The sequence below is a fragment of the Asterias amurensis genome, chromosome 2, assembly GCF_032118995.1.
Source record: "Asterias amurensis chromosome 2, ASM3211899v1".
In the NCBI taxonomy this organism is placed as follows: domain Eukaryota; kingdom Metazoa; phylum Echinodermata; class Asteroidea; order Forcipulatida; family Asteriidae; genus Asterias; species Asterias amurensis.
The window spans coordinates 9,668,878-9,689,026 of NC_092649.1; the positions used below are offsets into that span (position 1 = coordinate 9,668,878).

General features: G+C 37.9%; 1 protein-coding gene across 2 annotated transcripts; it reads left to right on the top strand.

Annotated features, from left to right (window-relative positions):
* Nucleotides 1-31: 31 nt before the first annotated feature.
* Nucleotides 32-19,784, top strand: LOC139950816 (NLR family CARD domain-containing protein 4-like). Of its 2 annotated transcripts, none has more exons than XM_071949643.1 (7): nucleotides 32-167; nucleotides 5,751-5,994; nucleotides 6,344-6,518; nucleotides 7,588-7,696; nucleotides 10,004-10,111; nucleotides 10,974-11,177; nucleotides 13,033-19,784. In XM_071949643.1, exons 2-7 carry the CDS (start codon nucleotides 5,831-5,833, stop codon nucleotides 15,663-15,665), a joined length of 3,393 nt encoding a protein of 1,130 aa, XP_071805744.1. In that variant the 5' UTR covers nucleotides 32-167; nucleotides 5,751-5,830; the 3' UTR covers nucleotides 15,666-19,784. The 2 variants fall into 2 exon arrangements, with proteins under 2 accessions (XP_071805744.1, XP_071805752.1); XM_071949651.1 differs by lacking the exon at nucleotides 32-167 and adding an exon at nucleotides 1,450-2,045.
* Nucleotides 19,785-20,149: the final 365 nt, after the last annotated feature.

The window sequence follows — 20,149 nt, forward strand, 5'->3', positions numbered from 1 at the left end:
GCGATTTCTCGATTTCCTAGCATGAAAATCAGCGGCCATTTTTGTGCATGGTGGATGTTGGGGAACTTTTTCATTGCGACGTAAGTGAAATGAAAGTGGAGAACTCTTCGATTCAAGAGATTCAACATCTTATTTGTGCAAAGTAAACTGAAAATTAGGCAGACAAGGTAAAAGTAAAACTGATCTGTGTTTTGTGTAGTAAACTAAAGGTGTTTTTTCGGTACCCGGAAGTTAACTTCCGCAATACCCGCCCTACTCCTAGAACTATTTCGGTTTCGTCCGGCTATCGTCTCCCGGAGACGATAGCCGGACGAAACCGAAATAGTTCTAGGAGTATACCCGCCCCACTTAAATAAGCCTCGTAGCGTCATACGTTATCGACCCTCACATGTTTTCGGTCCCCAACTTTGATTCCCGTTTATCGCGAAATTGTGCAAGCTGCACCGGTGACAGAAGCTATGCAGTTTACTCACGGTCTGTATTTTCATCAGGCTTAATCATGCTGAGAATAAAGTTTCCTGTTGTTGGTTATGCTCAAACATTTATAAAATGATTGATTTTTGGTACTACTAGTAGGCTGTTTCAGTCAAATTTAATGCAGGTGATTTTTTCTCTGACAAGATGTAGTCTGTTAAGGTGTATTCTTAGAAGTAAAAATCAATTTAAAATTTTGAAATCGGATGTTTGGTTGCAGAGATATACCGTTTTTAATGAGCGTGGATCGTGAAAAAAACGTACCCGTGTTCAAGTTCAATTCTTATGTTTTTCTTCATATCGGCCACGGCCAAGTTTAATGCACAGCCTATGGCAATAGAGGGCGCACACTAGGCGAGCGCCCTCTATCAATGAGGCGGTTTACAAACTGTGCTTTGAGGCGCTAGTGATTTTTGTGAATCAAACTGAGGAGCGGCATCGTGGGGTAAATTGTTAACTATAAAAATTAAATATGTGTTAAGTTTTGCAGGTGTTTGTGTGAATATTCTTTATTAATTATGTCAACAAATAGCATTATTAAATTAACCAGAATGGAATAAAATTAAAGAGTTTATGACTGGTGTTTTCTTTAATTTAAGATCAGTTGATCCTTTGATTTAAAATTGTAGCATTAACACAGTAAAAATTTAGAACAATCTTTAAAAAACTTGAGGATGAAGGCATTGGTATACATTGATTATTTTTGTTATATTTACAAAGACAATTTCTAAAAACCAATATACAATCAATTTTTTTGTTCAACTTTCGTTTCAATTAGTATAGGCCTTTAAAGGTGTATAACAATACTAGTTTCTTTTGACTCAAGATGAGCAGTCTGTTATCAATTCAGAACGTAGGAATTATCAAAGAAACAAGATCGGGCAGCTTTCCAGCTTTCTATTATTAGGACCCCGGCCTATCAAACTTATTGTAACACACGCCCTCTTGTGGTGGCACATCACGGAAACACGAAGATGTACGAGTACGACGTACGTGTATAATCGTGCGTATTTAGGACAACTTTGCAAGAAATGGTCTAACAAAACCTTTCGGCGGGAGAAGAAAACATAATCAAATTACACCAAATTTTCACAAGTTAAACTTAAATGTATGGGAATTAGCACTGACAAAGTCGCATTCAATTTTGATGATTGTCTCTGGAAGAAATCTTGATTCAAAAAATGAAAAACGCCGACAAAAATAGGTTTTTATAGTAAAAGCTATGCGACTAGCTGTACGATGTGCGGAATTTTATCGGCTACACGATGATGTAATCGTTATCTCATTTTGTGTAAACATGTGCTCCCGCATCGCAAAAAACCGTCTTCGGGCTTCTTCGGCGCTTTCCGAAGATTTCCGAAATCCGTTGTCCACGGGGTTCAAAGTTGACGTCATGCACAAACGAATGGGCGCTGCACGCTAGGCCAGGCCTCTGTTTTTTGTCGTTGCTCTCGTTTTTTTACAATATCTCCGAAACTATTCATCCGATTTCGAATATTTTTAAATTGTAAGCACGAGGAGAGAATGCTCCTGCCTGCTGTCAAGTCTCATAGTTGTGAGTTGTACAAAATGTGAGTTATGATTTAATATATTTCGTTCTTTTTTTTCGGGGCTGTGTGTGTGTGTGTGTTTTGGTACACGTAAAATCAACTTGATGAACTGGTCAAATGACTGTAGTACTACTACAGTCATTTGACCAGTTCGGGATCATTGACCAGTTCGGGATCACTTCAACTTTGCAATAACCAAATAATTATATCATTTCTCATTATTACCAATTTCTGTTGATAAATGTGAAGATTAACATCCATTAAACCAACAAACCCAAAATAAGGTGCCAAACATCATCAGCAAATAAATTATGGCCGTTTTCCTGAAGGTTGTCTGCAAAATTTGTAAGTTTTTTGTTGAAAAATGTTGGTTGAAAAACACTGTTAAAACTTCTTACCTTTAGAATTGGAGTGCCGGGGCAAATAATATTTATGTAAAATGATAAGAATGTGTAAAAAACATTCCTGTAATTACTGTGCAGTCATCTTGTTTCTTTGAGGAGACACAGTTATCAAAATCTTCTTTGAGGGGGCAACTTACCCTTGACCAGTTCGGGATCACTTAACATCTCATTGCGTCAAATGGTGCCGCACTAACTTACTAAGTCTGGTAAAATCATACTACTGCAGTAGAAAGTTTATTTAGTTGATTTTGAGAAACATTACTTCAACAAATTCTTGTAGATTTTTTATTTTGTGAGAAAACTAAGCTTGGAGGGGTCAATAATGCTTTTTAGGTTCGCTTCACTTTTTCATTTGCCTTTGCTGTTGTTTTGTGGTTTTGTCGCTGGGTTTTTGCGCTGCTATTGAAGACACTTGCATGACATTCACTAAAGAAAGGAAGTCCAAGTCCATGCCAACACACCTCTGATGTGTCGTGTCCTTGAGAGACAGTTTTATGAATGGGAGTATGGGTTTGCAATAAAGGGCACTCTGCTGATTCAGAATAGATTCAACTGATCCTGAACTGGTCAAACAGGTGACGATACTTTTCTCAAAGCCTCTTCAAAAGAACTAATCTTTTTTTGTCAGTGAATACTTGGTGAGTTTTATGACATGTTTAGGTAAACTGATAAACTTTTTTGTTTAAGATATCAAAGAGATTGCAACAAAAAACCATGTGAATTCAAGAAGTGATCCAGAACTGGTCAAACGACTGTAATCACTAGTGCATTATTATGCCAACATTCAAATGAGTCAAAGAAACATCATCCAACCTTGAAAGTTCAAAACAAAATTACTATCTGCTAGATTGAGTTTCATTCTGCTTTAGTCACTAGGTGGATCACTTGAGGTGGTTACTATTTGGGATTCTATGGTGTGCAAATGTGGGGAAAATATTAAAATATTTTAAGTGAAAATGACAACAATTTTTTTGGGGATTTACTCATGCATACTGTAATAAATTCCGATAAGCGTAATGGATAATCTTCCGGTCGTCGCCACCAATTTATCCGCCGTTAATTAACTCCAAAACCACTGAATTTTTTTCTTACCTGAGAAGAAGGGTTACCGCATATATGCATCAAGGGGGGTGGGGTGTTTTACTTTCATGCCTTATGATATCTCTGGATTCTAATAAAGTAGCCATAACGCCTTAGGACAAAAATGTAATTAAATTCGTTAAGTAGTAATTGAATAATATTTTTGATTTATTTTGCACGCCATACTAGCTTCTGAATATTCAAAAAAATACCAACCAATGAAAGGTGTGAAAACATGACCTTGCTCCAATGTCGTGCATGCATAAGCACTGTTAATGGCGGACTGTCTCTCGCAACGTAAAACCAAAACTTTAAAAATTTCAACACACCACAAAGTGAAAGTGTTATTGTTAAAAAATTGGATAGATGATTTGAAAAAAAAATATTTAGTTTTTGATTGTGAACAATTTTCCTGTTATCCTACTGAAAACACATGACACCAGGATATTATAAGCAAAGCGAATAATGCAGAGCCAAGTTCGAATTGTGCAAGCTTGCTCATTCGATTTTAAACCTTGCGCGGGCAAATTTTCAACTTGCGTGGCTGGGAGATAGACAGATGTAGTCTTGTTGTAGATGAAGTTCGTGGACATACTTTTTCCATTCAACAAACGGAATCACAACTTCTTGATGTGTAATTCATAATCATTTCAACTGACGTCATCATCAGAATAATCTTGGATGCGCCATTTTGGTGGTCAATGTCAACGTGTGTTACTCAGTGAAGTGCGCATTTTTAGGTGACGCGGCGTTTACACGTATCGTAGGAGGTCCTGTTTTCGAGGTGTCCCTAAAATTGTGGCAAATCTTTTACCTCTCTGTGCGCGATGTAAACAGTCCCTAGATAAAAATTGTGTGGTTTTATTTGCCAAGCAAAGAGTCTCCTCTCCCTTGACCAAAACTTAGAAACATGTAAGGCTCCACTGGTCATTTGCACTTGTAAATGCAAAAAGTTAGGTATTTTAGGCATTTCTACAAGGTTCAAAAACATGTCATAATGTTGAGGCCATATACAAATATTTGCCCACCCAAAAAGTTTCATCAAACACTATTTCAATTCACAATTCATGATGATCAAAATTATGTGACTGAATGTTTTGCTGAGCATTCTGGAAAAAAAAATACAGAGGCTTAAAGAAGCCATGTGCCTTATATCATTTTCTAATATTTTTTGAGATTTTTATTCTTAAACCCTCATATCAATGTTATTATTAATATTAGAATTTAAACATCAGCTTGTTGATTCAATTAGCACTGTTTATTATTATACCATGGGCGTCAATCAGGGGGGGGGGGGGACAGGGGGACATGTCCCCCCACCTTTTGGAGGGTGGCTGACACAATATCAAATGTCCCCCCCCCCACCTTTTTGACCACCTTTATCATAAAGCCCAAGTTTTGCCCTGTGTAAGACGAAACCCTGTGTCCCTATATGGGCATTAATCCTGTGGGCAAAGGATGACACAATATCCCCTCTCTAAACATATTCGCACCATTGCACGAATGAAAAACATTCATTATTTGTTTTATACAACATCCAAGTAGATCTTTGTCATTTTGATTGGAAGATACAACTTTCAAAACAAACAAAGCGTAGGCCTACAATTTTTAATTGTGAAATTACACCCGTTTCTTTTTGGGTCGGCCTGTTGGATTCAACAGTCACAATGTGCATTCTGGACAGCTATTTTGAGACACGCAGAGCCGAATGCTAGTAATTTTACTAATATGCCTTGCAGTAACACTGCTGCGTTACCAAAGACACGCGCAAAGACACGCGCACGTTTTTACTCGGCTTTTTCGTTCCATCGGAAAAGTACTATTGCACGCTGCCAGCGTGCAATAGTATTTTTCGGATGGAACGCAAAAGCATGGTGAGTGACTCGGCGTGCAATGGTGCTTGTATTTGCTATCATGTGACGAACAATCCTCCAATCAAATGGCAAGGATCTGCTTGGGTGTTATATAAAGTGTGTTATTCTATTTCTAAATTTAACTCTTGTCTTTGCATGGGAATCACAAGGGGGTTGTCAGAACAGGGGTGTCGGAATGTAAGGGTTGCAGAAAAAAGAGCAGTCATCCATTGGAACATCCTACATGTGTCAGTAAAACTAAACAATCGTTTTCATTATTCCTGATGGTGATCCAATTAAAAAGATGGCTTTGAAGATAAAGACAACCAGAAGGATCATACAAAATAAATGATGAAATTTATAAATAATTTTTTTTCATCACTTTTCAGAGGTTATTTAGCCACATTGAGATTGCTACTGAGAGGCCTGCAAGAAATTCACTACAATCAATTTAACTCTATTGCAAAAGATGGCTATGGAGATGAAGAACAACCGGAAGACGGGCGTGGCTCTCGTCTCCTCATGTGTACCCGCAGTGTCTGACGGTATGTCAGAGCCTCAAAAAGACACCACGAAGATGTTGCATCATTCAAAGACAGAAACGGTGGAGATGCTAAATGATCCCTGTCTCAGGTAGTTTATTCTGAGTGAATCAAAATTCAACAGCTGGTATTGCTCGTATGTTCGCTTGTTGGTTAGATTTCATTCAACAATGAAGCTTGCAATGTCAGAGTTAAGACCACAAAGTCCGAGACCAAGACTGAAACCTACCCTCTAATGTCAAGACCGAGTGAGAGACAAGTAGGCGTGGTGGTAGGTGGCAACGTGCCCCTCATGTCAGTTGAGATTTGGGTCGATGGCCCAAATCAGTTAAGTGTAGCACTCACCTTGAAGGCTGTCGACCTTGTGAGAAGCCTGGCATTTCTCATAATAAAGAAGAAGTAATTTCTAAGCACAGTTGTTTACATTTTTCCCCTTGCAGTGAAAAGGATGAGGAACCCCTTATCCAAATCTTTGTGAACAGATGTGGGATCATGGCACCCATTTGTCTTCAGCAACATCCTTCGACGACCATCTTCACCTTGAAAGAAATTCTCCAAGATAAACTGGGAATCCAACGAGAGAAACAACATCTTTCCACCTTGAATGGAATCTTGGTATGTACATTGCATAAAATTAATTTATTGCTTCAAAAGATGGAATAATAGCGGCTTCTTATATAGCGGGCACTCGGTGAAGGAACATTACAGATGTTGGTAAGAAAAAAACAAATATAGATCACAGATTTACATAAAATTTTCACGGGTCTAATGATGGTGATAGTAGAAAACATCCCTTGAAATATTTCTGTCTGAAGTGTCATATTTGATGAGAAGTAAATTAAACTAATTTGATGAGAAATAAATAAAACTAATTTCCCGTATGGAGTTCATCGCTCAGTGAGCATTTTATTTCCTTTTTTTTTGTTTTTTAATTGGTGTCATGCAAAAAGTGTAATCGGTTTTTCACTTCTTCTTGTGACCCAAATCGCCGATCGATCAGCAACAGCAACTGTTTCGGTTAGCAAAAACGAATTCTGTAATGTTCCTTTGAACAATAATTTCTGAAATGTTTGTGTTATTCTAAATTATATCTTAAAGACACTGGACACTATTGGTAATTGTCAAAGACTAGTCTTCACAGTTGGTGTATCCAAACATTTGCACAAAGTAACAAACCCGTAAAAAATTGAGGTCAATCGGTCATTGAAGTTGCGAGATATTAATGAAAGAAAAAAAACACTCGTCTCACGTAATCGTGTGCTTTCAGATGCTTGATTTTGAGACCTCAAATTCTAAATCTGAGGTCTCGAAATCAAATTCGGGGAAAATTACTTCTTTCTCGAAAACTACGATACTTCAGAGAGAGCCGTTTCTCACACTGTTTTATACTATCAACCTCTCCCCATTACTGTTACCAATTAAGGTTTTATGCTAACAATTATTTTGAGTAATTGCCAATAAAGTCCACTGCCTTTAAAGACTTCTTACATGCTGCTACTGTTCTCTTACAGTTTGCCATTTTGGGGAGTCAAATTGTAGGTGAAGATATGGTGAACAGGTAAATGTACTTGGATCACATGGCGAGGGTCATGACACGTTAACATACGGTGTATGGGGAAACTTATTTCCTAAATTGTGATAAAACTTACTTGTTAGTTACTGTATACATTTGTTTCTTGAACAGTTGCGTGATGAACTGTCTTTAGAAGAACAGCTAATTCAGCAAGATGCAAACCTTGAGCTCAGCATAGGCCCAGGATTGTTGGGGGGCGGCATAAAACACAGAAAGGGAGGTAAGAAAATTGTTTCTTCGTGAATCATTCGCGGGGAGAACTTGACAATGAGGTCAGGAGAGTGTCGTCTAAGTCTTATACAAATTTCCTAGGTTCTCCTATCTGTGATGTCCTGGTTTGGCAGTAGAAAAGTTTTAAAAGTTTTCCTACAGAAGTGCTGTACACTAGCTTTCTATTCACTTATCGGCAAACATGCTGACCATAAGCTCTCCTTTCATTAACATAATTATGCCAAAGTATTGTAGTTGATGTTTATTATCTCTCTTACACAATCAGAATATCTCAAAAACATCTTCTATGCTACTCTCACACTGGGGAGAATATGCTAGCGAATGTGCTTCAAACGGAAAAATTTAACAATCACTCAAACTTCGCAACATTCGCCGTGTCTATGTAAGAGTTGGTAACAAATTTGGTATGTTCACAAGTCATTCTCTACCTCCTTACGATGATCGGTCACTTTATGCTGCTCTATCATGGCGAATATGCTAGCGAATATGCTTATGAAGATCGGTCAATTTAGAAACCGGTTTCTAAATTTTAGGGAATGTTGCTAAGACGTCATTCGCCTTCGATTTTCTTAAGATTGGTAATGTTGGTAAAGCGTTTGTAACAATGGCAACGTTCGCAAAGGCATTGGCAAGCGTTGGTAAGCATTCGTAATATGTTGGTAAGGAGAGGGCCGACCAAGGACGATCGAGGGGTGAGACCGAGATGAAAATATTCACTATCCCACCGCTATTTTGGATGAATTCAATGCAAAATTCAAATATTCATCTTCGCAATAACATTCGCCACACTGTGAGAGCAGCAATACGAAGCGCTTCCTAAATTTCAGCGAATGTTGTGAAGTCGGTAATTCGCCATCGATTTTCGTTAGCATTGGTAAGCCATTGGTACTGTTGGTAAAGCGTGCATATTAATTATAATAATAAGACATTTGTAAAGCACCTAATGCAAAAAGCCTCTAAGCGCATAAAGAGAACAATAGAATAAACAATGAGAGAAAGATACAAGACACAAATAAGAAAATTATAAAAAAGCAGCTTTAAACACATGAGTTTTCAACAGGAACTTAAAACATTGTAAAGAATTAGCTTGGCAAGTATTCACAGGAAGACTATTCCAAAGAAACAGTGCGGCGTAAGAAAAAGATCTGTGGCCATGAAAAAATGAAAGAAGCTCTTAGTAGCAGAAAGCATTGACTGTTGAGATGATTGAAAGTCCGAGTAGGGGAATAATGATGAACAAGTTCAGATAAATCAGCAGGAGATTGACATGTTTGAGCCTTGAAAGTTAACAGAAGAATTTTGTAAACTGTTTGAAGCTTAACTGGGAGCCAATGCAATTGCATTAGTACAGGTGTAATACGGTGAGAATGAGGTAGACAAGTAACGAGGCGAGCAGCAGTATTCTTTACACGTTGAATTTTAGCAAGATCTTTATCAGGGAGTCCATACAGAAGTGAATTGCAGGAATCAAGTCTAGTAGTGACGAAGGCGTGAACAAGACGAAGAGTAGTTGCTTCATCTAAGTAGCGGCAAATTTGAGATATTTTCCTGATAGCCATGAGAGCTCCTTTGCAAACATTATCAACATGTCTACTCATGCACAATGAAGAATCCATAATTACTCCAAGGTTACGGGCAAATTCGGATGGTTCAATGACAGATTGGGCAATATGTACTGTTGGCGGAGAATTTTTTTTTTGCGACACGCGATCATTCATTTTGGAGTCATTCAAAGCAAGTTTATTCGACAAAGCCAAAGATTTGACATCTTGAATGCATACTTCAACTTTGTGCGATCAGCTGGATCAAATGTAATGTAAACTTGGTGTCGTCAGCGAAAGCAACACTAGAAATACCATGGGCAGCAATGATGTCTTGTAAGGGTGCACTGAACAATATGAATTCAAGAGGCCCAGCTACAGAACCTTGTGGAACACCACACCAGAGATAATGGCGATCTGATTTAACATTGTTGATGAGAACATGCTGGGTTCTGTTGGTCAGATAAGAAGAGAACCAGTGAAGGGCAGTACCAGTAATTCCATAGCGTGAAGATAAATGTTGGAGGAGATGCTTATGGTTGATAGTGTCAAATGCATTATGCATAAGATATTGGTAAGGAGAGGTTTAAGGACGAACGAGAACGTGTTCACTATCAAATCGCAATTTTTGGGCAAATTTATCGCAAATTTCAAATATTAATATTCGCAAGAATATTCGCCCAAGTGTGAGAGAAACATAACCGCGACATTAGTTAAGTGCTCTTAATGGTTTTAATTTTTTATTCTAATTTCAGGGAAGCAGAAAAAGGCCCAACCAAAGAACCGGTCAAACGAGAGACAAAGAGATTCTACTCCAGCTTCCTCAAAAAGGATTTTGTTTAGGGTTCTGTTCTGGCTGATTGGTAAATTAATTTGAAGTTCTGTTGCATAGTCAGTGGAAAAGGGGTTAAAATCCAGGCTTTTTGGTGAACAGCAAGGGAAAAAAGAGTAGGCGACAAGGTCTTAAACAGCCGCTTGAAATAGCAAACGCTTGAAGGCACGGCCACAACCATGACAACCCTGCAAGTTTTCAAGCGGCCATTAAATACTGCATCACTACTTTTTTATTCTCATTCATGAATGCCCAAAATAATGTTGGGAAATCTGTAAAAAATTTCTTTAAATTTTCAATTACTTTCACTGTCGAAGGGTCAAAAGTACATTGATCAACAGTTGTGCGTATGCGCGAGTGCTAATAGATTGTACATTGAATACCTGTCCGTATGTATTGATTACATTATGCATAAATTAGTGCCTGCGTAAACTTGAGCGCCATGCGGATCTTTAAAAACACTTCTCACTGGGTTTTTATCATTGAACCATTAGAAATGGATAAACTATCCCAGGTATTTATGAGGATGGAATAAACCAATGCCTTTGAGGGAAAGATATTGTTATTACTATTTCTCAAATGTGTTTATTATTGAGAGTCAAATTCTCACTGCTTAATTTACCATCACGTTATCAAGCGTGTGTGTTATCATGCTCTCAAACAGCGCCCTCGCTGAGGCAAAAGGATGCGGCGCATGTTGGATGCCAGCTCTTTGTAAATAACGTATCCCTTTACGTTAATTTATAAGCAATCTTTGTACAATGGCACTCAAGTCTTCAGTAACTCATGTACTTGTTAAAAAAAAACTTAAACAAAAAAGGGATATGGTCAACTTGTTTCCTTTGTTTGAGTAAAAGAAAAACTTCCCCTCTTTTTTCCTCTTCTTCTTATAGGGATTTTCCGTTCCGTATGGAATTTCGTCGCATCAATTGTTAGGAAAACGTGCAGGGGAGAGCAACCAGTTAAAAGTGATGGGGTTGAAAGGAGAGAGCAGCCTAAGCCAAATGTCGGGGACATCAACGCACATAAAAGTGCTGTGTTCCTTGGTGACGTTTCTGACAGCACCTTAAACTTCTACGGTGATGCTGGACCAAGTGGTAAGGATATTATGAAATTTTAAAACCTTAAAGACACTGGACACTTTCGGTAACCTGTGAAAATTTGAGCTCAATTGGTCGTCGAAATTGCTAGATAATAATGAAAGAAAAAACAACCTTGACACACAAAGTTGTGTGCTTTCAGATACTTGATTTCAAGACCTCAAATTCTAATTCTGAGGTCTCGAAATCAAATTCGTGGAAAACTACTTCTGTCTGGAAAACTAAGTTACTTCAGAGGGAGCCATTTCTCACAATGTTTTATACTATCAACAGCTCTCCATTGCTTGTTACCAAGTAAGATGTAAAGCCAATAATTATTTTGATTAATTACCAATAGTGTCCACTACCTTTAAGATCCGAGGTATACAAAATTATTTGTAATATATGAAAAATGAAATTGTATTTATAAAAAATGCTCTGTTGTATAGATTGAATATCAAAAGGAGGTTTTGATTTCAACGAAAAATGTAGTCTTCAGTTGTTGTTTCCCGTTTTCGCTACCCTGAAGACTTGCACAGTCTGTTGTAAATGTTTCTACACAATATACAGTTAAAAGAAATGTTAAGTTTGCATCAGGGATAAAGAATAATAATTGTTGGTTTTTACCCATACACCGATGTGTGTTAGCACTGTATACTCGGTACTTTCGTGTCCTGTGAAAAAAAAATTAAAAAAAATTCTTTATCCCCGATGCAAATTTAACATCTCTTATATCGTTGCGGTACCAGCTGCCAAAACATAGGATTTTAACTGTCTCTAGCTACCGGGCAACCTTGGTAGTCTAGTAGGTAGGACACTGCTCTAGAATTGCAAGGATTGTGGGTCCGAATCCCACCCGATAACATGCCTGTGATATTTTTTTCACAGGTCTTAGGGGGGGGGGGGAAAGAACTGAGTATACACTTGTGCTAAGACACACCGGTGTAAAGGTTAAAACCAAAGTGTATTAAAATTTTCAGTCAGTTATGTTTTCCACATTCACTCCTTGCATTGGCCACCATCAAGCAATGTAAATTTCATAGAGTTATATTTAAGAACTAGAGCACGCACTGGCCTATATACGCGCCCCGGTATGCGAGCCTACGGCCATTTTTGTAAGTTGACAAAACAGCTATCTCACAGCGTGTGTTTGTGCGGCCATTTTGTAAGTTGAACAAACAGCATCGCGTGAGCGTTCAATAATGACGCGCTTGTCATCTTGCGGTCCCGTGGCGTTTGTGTAAGAAGCATCACTCGTGCGCCCTCTAGTTCTTATATATAACTCTATGGTAAATTTGCACGTGTGTACAGTCCACGTACCAGTTTCAGCCAATGGTAGGTCTTCTTTGACCTCGGTGAGGGCGCTGTTTGACATTATATGCAAGGGGTCAATTGCTTCACCAGACAAAACCTGAGTTTACAAGAAAATGTTGCAGTGAGGATGGTTGAAACAAATGTGTATTTTCTTCTCCAAATCCTGAGCATCAAGTTTTATAACTTAAGTGTAATTAAAGATACTTTTCTTGGAAGTCAGGAGACTGGAGAAGAATGTGTCTTTTAATAATGCACCGTTAATTCAGACCAAGGTGTAAAGGCCTTGTCACATGCAGCAGTTTAAAGGCAACTAGTTCCTGGCAATCTCCATGAAGAGAATTTATTCACATTTCAATGTTCAACTATTTTCTTGTGGATCGTAACACATGTATTGTTTGAAAAATTACTCATGTGCTACCTGTGTGGTCCTGTAGCATGGACTGCAGTTGGTTACCTCCTAATTGCCTGTGAAAGTTGTCACGTGTGACAATTAGGCCATGCCAACAGTTTGAATGGTTATTTATGAGTAGTCATATTTTGTCTTCTCTTCCTTTATCAGGAGGAAATGATCAAGCTGATTTGACAACTGATTCAGAGAGACGCAGAGCCAGAGAATCAGAGGGGGCTGATTTGTGTGAAGGAGAATTGAAGAAAAGGTACACAAACATAGCCAGCAAAGTACAGATGAATCCATTGTTAGAGAAGATGCATATTCTAGACATTTATACAGACCTGGTGTTAGAAAGTCATGATGAGGAAGGTAGATCACAAGGAAAAATACAAAAATTAGGGTCTTATGATGAAGTATTTACCTTAAAGACCAGAGAGGGTAATCTTATCAATCGAACCATCTTTGAAGGAAAGGCTGGTCTAGGAAAATCAACCCTTATCAGCAAGATTGTATACGACTGGGCAAATGGTCTTAGCGAAGCACTTAAAAAGTACAAACTTCTGTTTTCTTTAAAGATGCATGCGCTAGAAGAAACGTCAGATTTTATCAAGGCAATTTTTAACCAACTCTTAGCAGAAGATACTGTAGTAAACAAGACTGATTTGCAGTCCTATATCCATGCTAACCCAGAGAATGTGCTGATTCTCTTGGATGGCTTTGATGAGTTCATGACCACCACCCTAGATACATCCAAATTTGGTTCTGTGCTTAAAATTGTAAGTAGTAAAATGCTTTGTGACTGCTGTGTTGTTGTAACAACTCGCCCATCACAGTATCACACACTCCGCACTGAACTCATTCCGGATACAATGAACCGGGTTAAGGTATTGGGATTCCGAAAAGAAGACGTAGAAAAGTATGTGAAACAAGTATATCCAAATGAGTTAGAGAAGGCTAAAAAGCTCTTGCAGAAGATTCAATCTTCTGAGATATTGTCAGAGTTGGTAAAGAGCCCAATGCTTCTTCTCATGTTGTGTGCTTTGTGGCTAGAATCATCTTTACTACCCGCTACCTTGTTTCTTCTTTACAAAGATGCACTGAACTATCTCTTTGGAAGAAAGGGGAAAAAGTTCATCACCGAAAAAGAAATATCACAGATTGTAAATGAAATTGGAAAGATTGCTTTGGATGGTCTCCTGTCCAAAATCCAGAAACTTTCATTCGCAGAGAAATTGTTTGAGAAGGGGGCACTCGACCCAGCATTAGAAGCGGGTATTCTCAACAGTCAGAAGGTTTCAAGAGGGGTAGAGCAGCAAAACAGTATACAGTTTCTCCACAAAACTATGCAAGAATTGTGCGCAGGTCTCTACTTGCAAAACTTACTGAAGGAGAACTTTGATGCGTTTCAAAAGGTTCTTGGTCAAATTAAAGGAATGAGCAATCTGTCGAACTTGGACTATTTGCTGCGTTTCTGTTGTGGTGGCAATGATGAATGCACCAATGCAGTCCTAGCAATCTTAAAGGAAAAGTGCCCAGAAGATCACAGATTGGCCCTCAAGTGTTTCTTTGAGAATCAATCCAAAGAACCCCCAACCGAGGACTTTATAAACTTGGTTGTCACTAGTAAATTGAGGATTGATGGTTATGATGAAGACAGCCTTCATTCGTTGGCACACTTTCTCAATCGTGTAGTAACTACAAAGAAAAATAAGGGGACTGTTTTTCTTGGGAAGGTAGAGGAAGTTATCTTTCAAAGTTGCAACTTGGAGAAGTTTATTCACAAGTTATTGCATCACATGTGTAACATGCATAACCTGTCCGTCTTGAACTGTCAGTCCTGCCAAGGTTTGGGTGGTTCAGACATTCCTTGGGCTACCTACCTGGGGAAAATGCAAAAACTAGGCAAACTGAAGTTGCAGTATTGTCATTTGAATGCTAATGATGTGCAGCACATTGCGGCCATTGCCACCCTGTTCAGTTTGGACCTTTCCCACAATGACAAATTGGGCGGCAAGGCTGAATTGTGGGCCCCTTGTTTAAAAGAGATGGAGAACCTTAAGAAACTGAAATTGCGGGACTGTTCTCTAGTAGGTAAAGATGTCGAGTGTCTTGCTGGCATGGTTAAGTTGACCAAGTTGCAACTGTCTAGTAATGTAAAACTTAACCTTTCTACAAGCGAGTGGTCAAAGTGTTTACTTTGTCTAAAGCTTCTTGAGAAGTTGGCCATAAATGATTGCAATATTGCCACAGAAGATCTGAAATTTATCGCTAAGTCATGTAGTGATATGCCAAATCTGGCAACCTGCTCAGTTGACAATAACGTCCATCCCTCAATGAACTACCAGATAGAGATTGAGGATGGCACCAAGCTGCGCATCAGAGGTATCTCATTATCGAATGCAAATCTAGAAGATATCCTGAAAACTATGAGTAAAAGGAGCGACCTGAAAAAGTTGAGTCTCTCAGAGTTTGAAAAACTTGACTCTACAGACACCGCCTGGTGTGCACAGTTGCAGCGGTTTAATCTCAAGCAATTGGTGTTAAATAACCTAGGCGTGAAAGGTAAAACAATCCAATGCCTGGTTGAGCAACTCAAGAGTATGCCTGACCTTACAGAGTTGTATCTCAACAAAAACACAAAACTGAAGGGATCGGCAAAAACATGGTTCCCGTTTTTGCAGACGCTTGTCCACCTTCAAAAGGTGGTGTTGCAAGACTGCGATTTAACCGGGGAAGATTGGGAACATATCAAAGAAAACGGCAACTACAAGGTTGACAATGGCATTGTACAGTTCAAGTGAAGGCTGGTCTTGTTGAATCTGAAGTTGGGTATGCAGCATCCATAACCCATTACAATAATTCATGATGGAAGGGGAGAGGCTGGATACGTAAAGGCGCTGGACACTATTGGTAATTACTCAAAATAATTATCAGCATAAAAACTTGGTAACAAGCAATGGGAAGTTGTTGATAGTATACATTATTGTGATTGAGAAACAGCCCCCTCTGAAGTAATATGGTTTGTGAGAAAGAGGTAATTTCTCACTGGAATAGTAAAATTTCAGCTGAAGCCTTTTATTATGCATCTGTAAGCACACACATTGTGTAACAAGGGTAGGTTTTTTTTGTTCATTATTCTCTTGCAACTTTGATGACCAATTGAGTCAAAATTTGTACAGGTTTGTTATTCGATGCAAACGTTGGGATACCCCAAGTGAGAATACTGGTCTTTGACAGTTACCAAATGCATCCAGTGCCTTCAATTCGTACAAAAATTGAATGCAAGAGAAGGTAATATGGGGAGGTCTGTTTCATGAGCATTAAAATGGGCCATATAGAAAGAATAACAATAACAAGATCACAAAATGTATGGCCATATTCGTGCAGCATTTTACTACTGTTAACTTTACAAATGGAAAAAAACTAAACAAATATTCTTTATCCCGATGCAAATTTAACATCTTTAAAACTTAATGCTTGTCCTATCACTACACTTCTTAGCCATTTTACACAGCACTCGACAAACATCAGGCAACTAAGTTTCATATCAATCATGCTCCCATGTTTCAAAATATTTCCAGTCCTGGTTGAAAAAAATGGCATTGCAGTCATAGTCTGTTTTAAGATGGTAGAGGACAGATTTCAAGCTGTATGACCTACTGTACTTTTAGTCATGACGTTATCTGTTCCATCGGTGGCACGGTTGGCTTGTGCGTAAAGCGCTCGCCTCTCACCAAGGTGACCCCGGTTCGATTCCCGGCCAGGGCAATATGTGAGTTGAGTTGTGTGTTGGTTCTCTGCTGTGCCACAAGGGTTTTCCAGACCATCCGGTTTTCCTCCCTCGGGAAAAATCAAACACTTTCGATCTTGGCTGTGCTCCGTGGTCATAATGGGTTGATGTGGCTGGCAGCCATAGGCGCCCTTGCATGCCTGCTTCTCGAACACGTTGTAGCCGCGTCCTTCGCAATTCAGCTCTTAGCTGCGAGTAAGGATGATTAGCCCCTAAATTGTATATCGATATATTCTGTAGTTTTGTAGTTTAAGTTTGTTGACTCCCTTGGCTTATACGAGGATGTTTCACGTGGTTCAGTTATGTTAATGGCCCAATTTCATAGAACTGCTAAGCACAAAAATTTGCTTAGCATGAAATTTCTTCCTTGATAAAAACAGGATTACCAACAAAATTTGCATTTGTTGCATATGAAATTGGGCCCAGGTCAACAGTCATTGGCTTCAAGTGTATGTTACATTTTGCCTGGTAGTTTGGTAGACTATATTGGTTAGCAGTTGGTTATGTAGTTTTGTTTTGTAAGTTTCAATTCGCTAATGTTCGGACATGATATATTAGTCAATAGGCGTGTAGTAGCAACTATGTTGTCATGCTCTGCCCTGAACTCCTCAACGTTGACACTTAATGCCCATAGCCATACCCCGTTCGGTTGATTGACCTATTGTGGGATTTGCCATAACTTTTATAGTGAAAGGGACCTAGCTTGGCATTTCACTAATCTTCCAACTTTTTGAATGTTTAATTTTTGTTAATCATGTATAAACCCACAAGTTTAGAATTGCCTGCCAAACAGAAACTGCCTTCACTGGGTCGGAACGAAATTGTTTATTTTTTGTTTGTCTGAAACTTAAGTATTTGGGTTATTTTCTTCAGAAAAAAAAATATATATTTTGCATCATGAGTGCCAAACAGCCAAGGTGTTTTATACAGAGGTATGCACATTTTTTTTTAAGAGCTTGTTGTAAAAATAAATTTGGACTTAAAAACAAAACACAAAATGCTTTCACTGAGTTTGACCAAGTGGTGGTCATTTATTATTATTTTTTTTTTGAGAATCAAATATTTTGAGTTAGTTTAATAGGTCTTTCATGGATTTGATTTCTTATGCACATATTAAAGAAGTTGTATACTTATCATGGAAGGCAAGGGGATCTTCTAGTCTGAAATGTTTTTGCTGTGGCATGGCAACAAAAACCAAAAATTCAATGAATCAGTTTAAAACAATTTTTATGTATTTTTTGTGTTAAATCTTCTTACTACGACTATGCCAAAGCCTTTAAAGGGCAGTGGACACTATTGGTGAATAATTGTTAGCATAGAAACTTACAGTAAAGCTTGGCACATGTAATCCGAGCTGCCAACTCTCCCTGAACTTGCAGCAAAATCCTTGAAAATAAAGCACTCTTTCTATGTTCTGATGAACGAATTTAAGAATCTCCCTGATTTATATGGGAACTTTTCCCCCTCCATGTTGAATGAAATTCTAAACATCTCCCAGAATCTTTTATCAAGTCTCCCTTGCAGCTTTTTGATGTATGTGCGTATATTAAATATTTCAATGATTTTGGACACGTCTGAGGTCCTGGGGCCAATTTCATAGAGCTGCTTAATCAAAAAATTTGGTTAAGCACGAAAATAGCTTGCTTATTTTACACATAAACGTTACTGGCCAAAACTTCATGCCATACACATTGCTTGTGGTATTTAGCTATTGTTTACTTAGCATAACAATTGAGTAGTCCTCGGCCCGTATTCTGATTATACTAAGCATGGATTATCTTGCATTAGCAGCTCTGTGAAATTGGGCCCTGGTACTGGGCTTTTACTTTTAGCATAATAGTGAGCAAGAGAGAGCCGTGTAAGAACTCGTCTCTACCCTTTTATTCCCTTATTTAAAGACACTGGACACCTTTGGTAATTGTCAAAGACTAGTCTTCTCACTTGGTGTATCTCAACATACCTAAAATAACAAACCTGTCTGAAAATTTGAGCTCAGTCGGTTGTCGAAGTTGTGAGATAATCATGAAAGAAAAAACACCCTTGTCACACAAAGCTGTGTGCTTTCATATGCTTGATTTTAAGACCTAAAATTCTAAATCTGAGGTTTCAAAATCAAGTTCGTGAAAAATAACTTCTTTCTCCAAAACTACATTACTTCAGAGGGAGCCGTTTCTCACAATGTTTTATACTATCAACCTCTCCCCATTACTTTTAATCAAGTAAGATTTTATGATAATAAATATGTTGAGTAATTACCAATAGTGTCCACTGCCTTTAAAATCAGTATTAGTGCATAATATCACTTTATTTTGAGTCAATGTTAGCCTACTATTAAAGGGTCTATGTAACTTTTGTGGGACAAAAAACACAATGTCTACAGATTTAAGCTAAACTTACACAGTTTGAAGGTAATGATAGTAGAAAGCTTCCCTAAAGATATTACATGCTGAGGTGCTGTAGTTTTGGGGAAATGAGTAAAACAATGTCATGAAAATAATTTTCGTCTGAAAATTAATTTAATCATTTACAAACGTATTTTCATGACATTCTTTTACTCATTTCTCAAAAACTACAGCACCTCAGTAAGTAAAAGTTGAAGGGAAGTTTTCCACTATCATTATCTTCAAACCCTGTAAGTTTAATGTAAATCTATGGACATTTTGAAAAGGTATCCAAATACTTTAAAGGTATCAAGTTATTTACAGATTTCAATGAATAATAAAATATAATTTATTTTAACTATATTGTATAAACACTAATCTATAAGTACTCTGTATTATATCTTTACTTCAAAATTATGAAAAATGGCAACTCTACAGATTATTTTGCCAATAATGCTAGTCTTGTACACAGTCAATGTTTCTGACTTTAAAACAAAACAATTGTTTATGATTTATCTGTCCGTACTAAGATAAGATGAAAGAAGCAGCTGAAACAATTTATATTATTATTTACAAATTAGCTATCTGGTTTTGTGTCGAATGTAAAACACAGACATTTCCATAGATTAATTGCTTTAAATAAATTGTAGTCTGTAGAACTATCTTGCTTTTGAACCTGAAATAACTCAGCTGCATTTATATAATGTTGGTTTAAAAATTACAATCCGGAAAATATTGGAAATAAAAGAATACAGTACACCACAAAATATTTGTTTTGTCTGAGTCAGTTTGAGAGTACAAACCTTTTTTCTTCTTCAAGTTAGTCATCATTGGGTTTATTCTTTGACTGTTGGGCTGCCTTGGAGGACGGAAACCCGATTTGCTGCTAAGTTGTATTCTCTAGCCTGTGTTTTATGTTGTTAACTTGTACCAAGTTAACCATGACCACAGGCACACATGCTCAGTTCACCCCCCCCCCCCCCCCACACACACACACAAATTATCTATCCCCACCCCAACAGAAAACATCTGTCTTTTAAACAATAATAGTAATTACATTATATTGATCATGAAGCAAGTCAATTCCATCCGATTGTTAAACATCAAGTTCAGT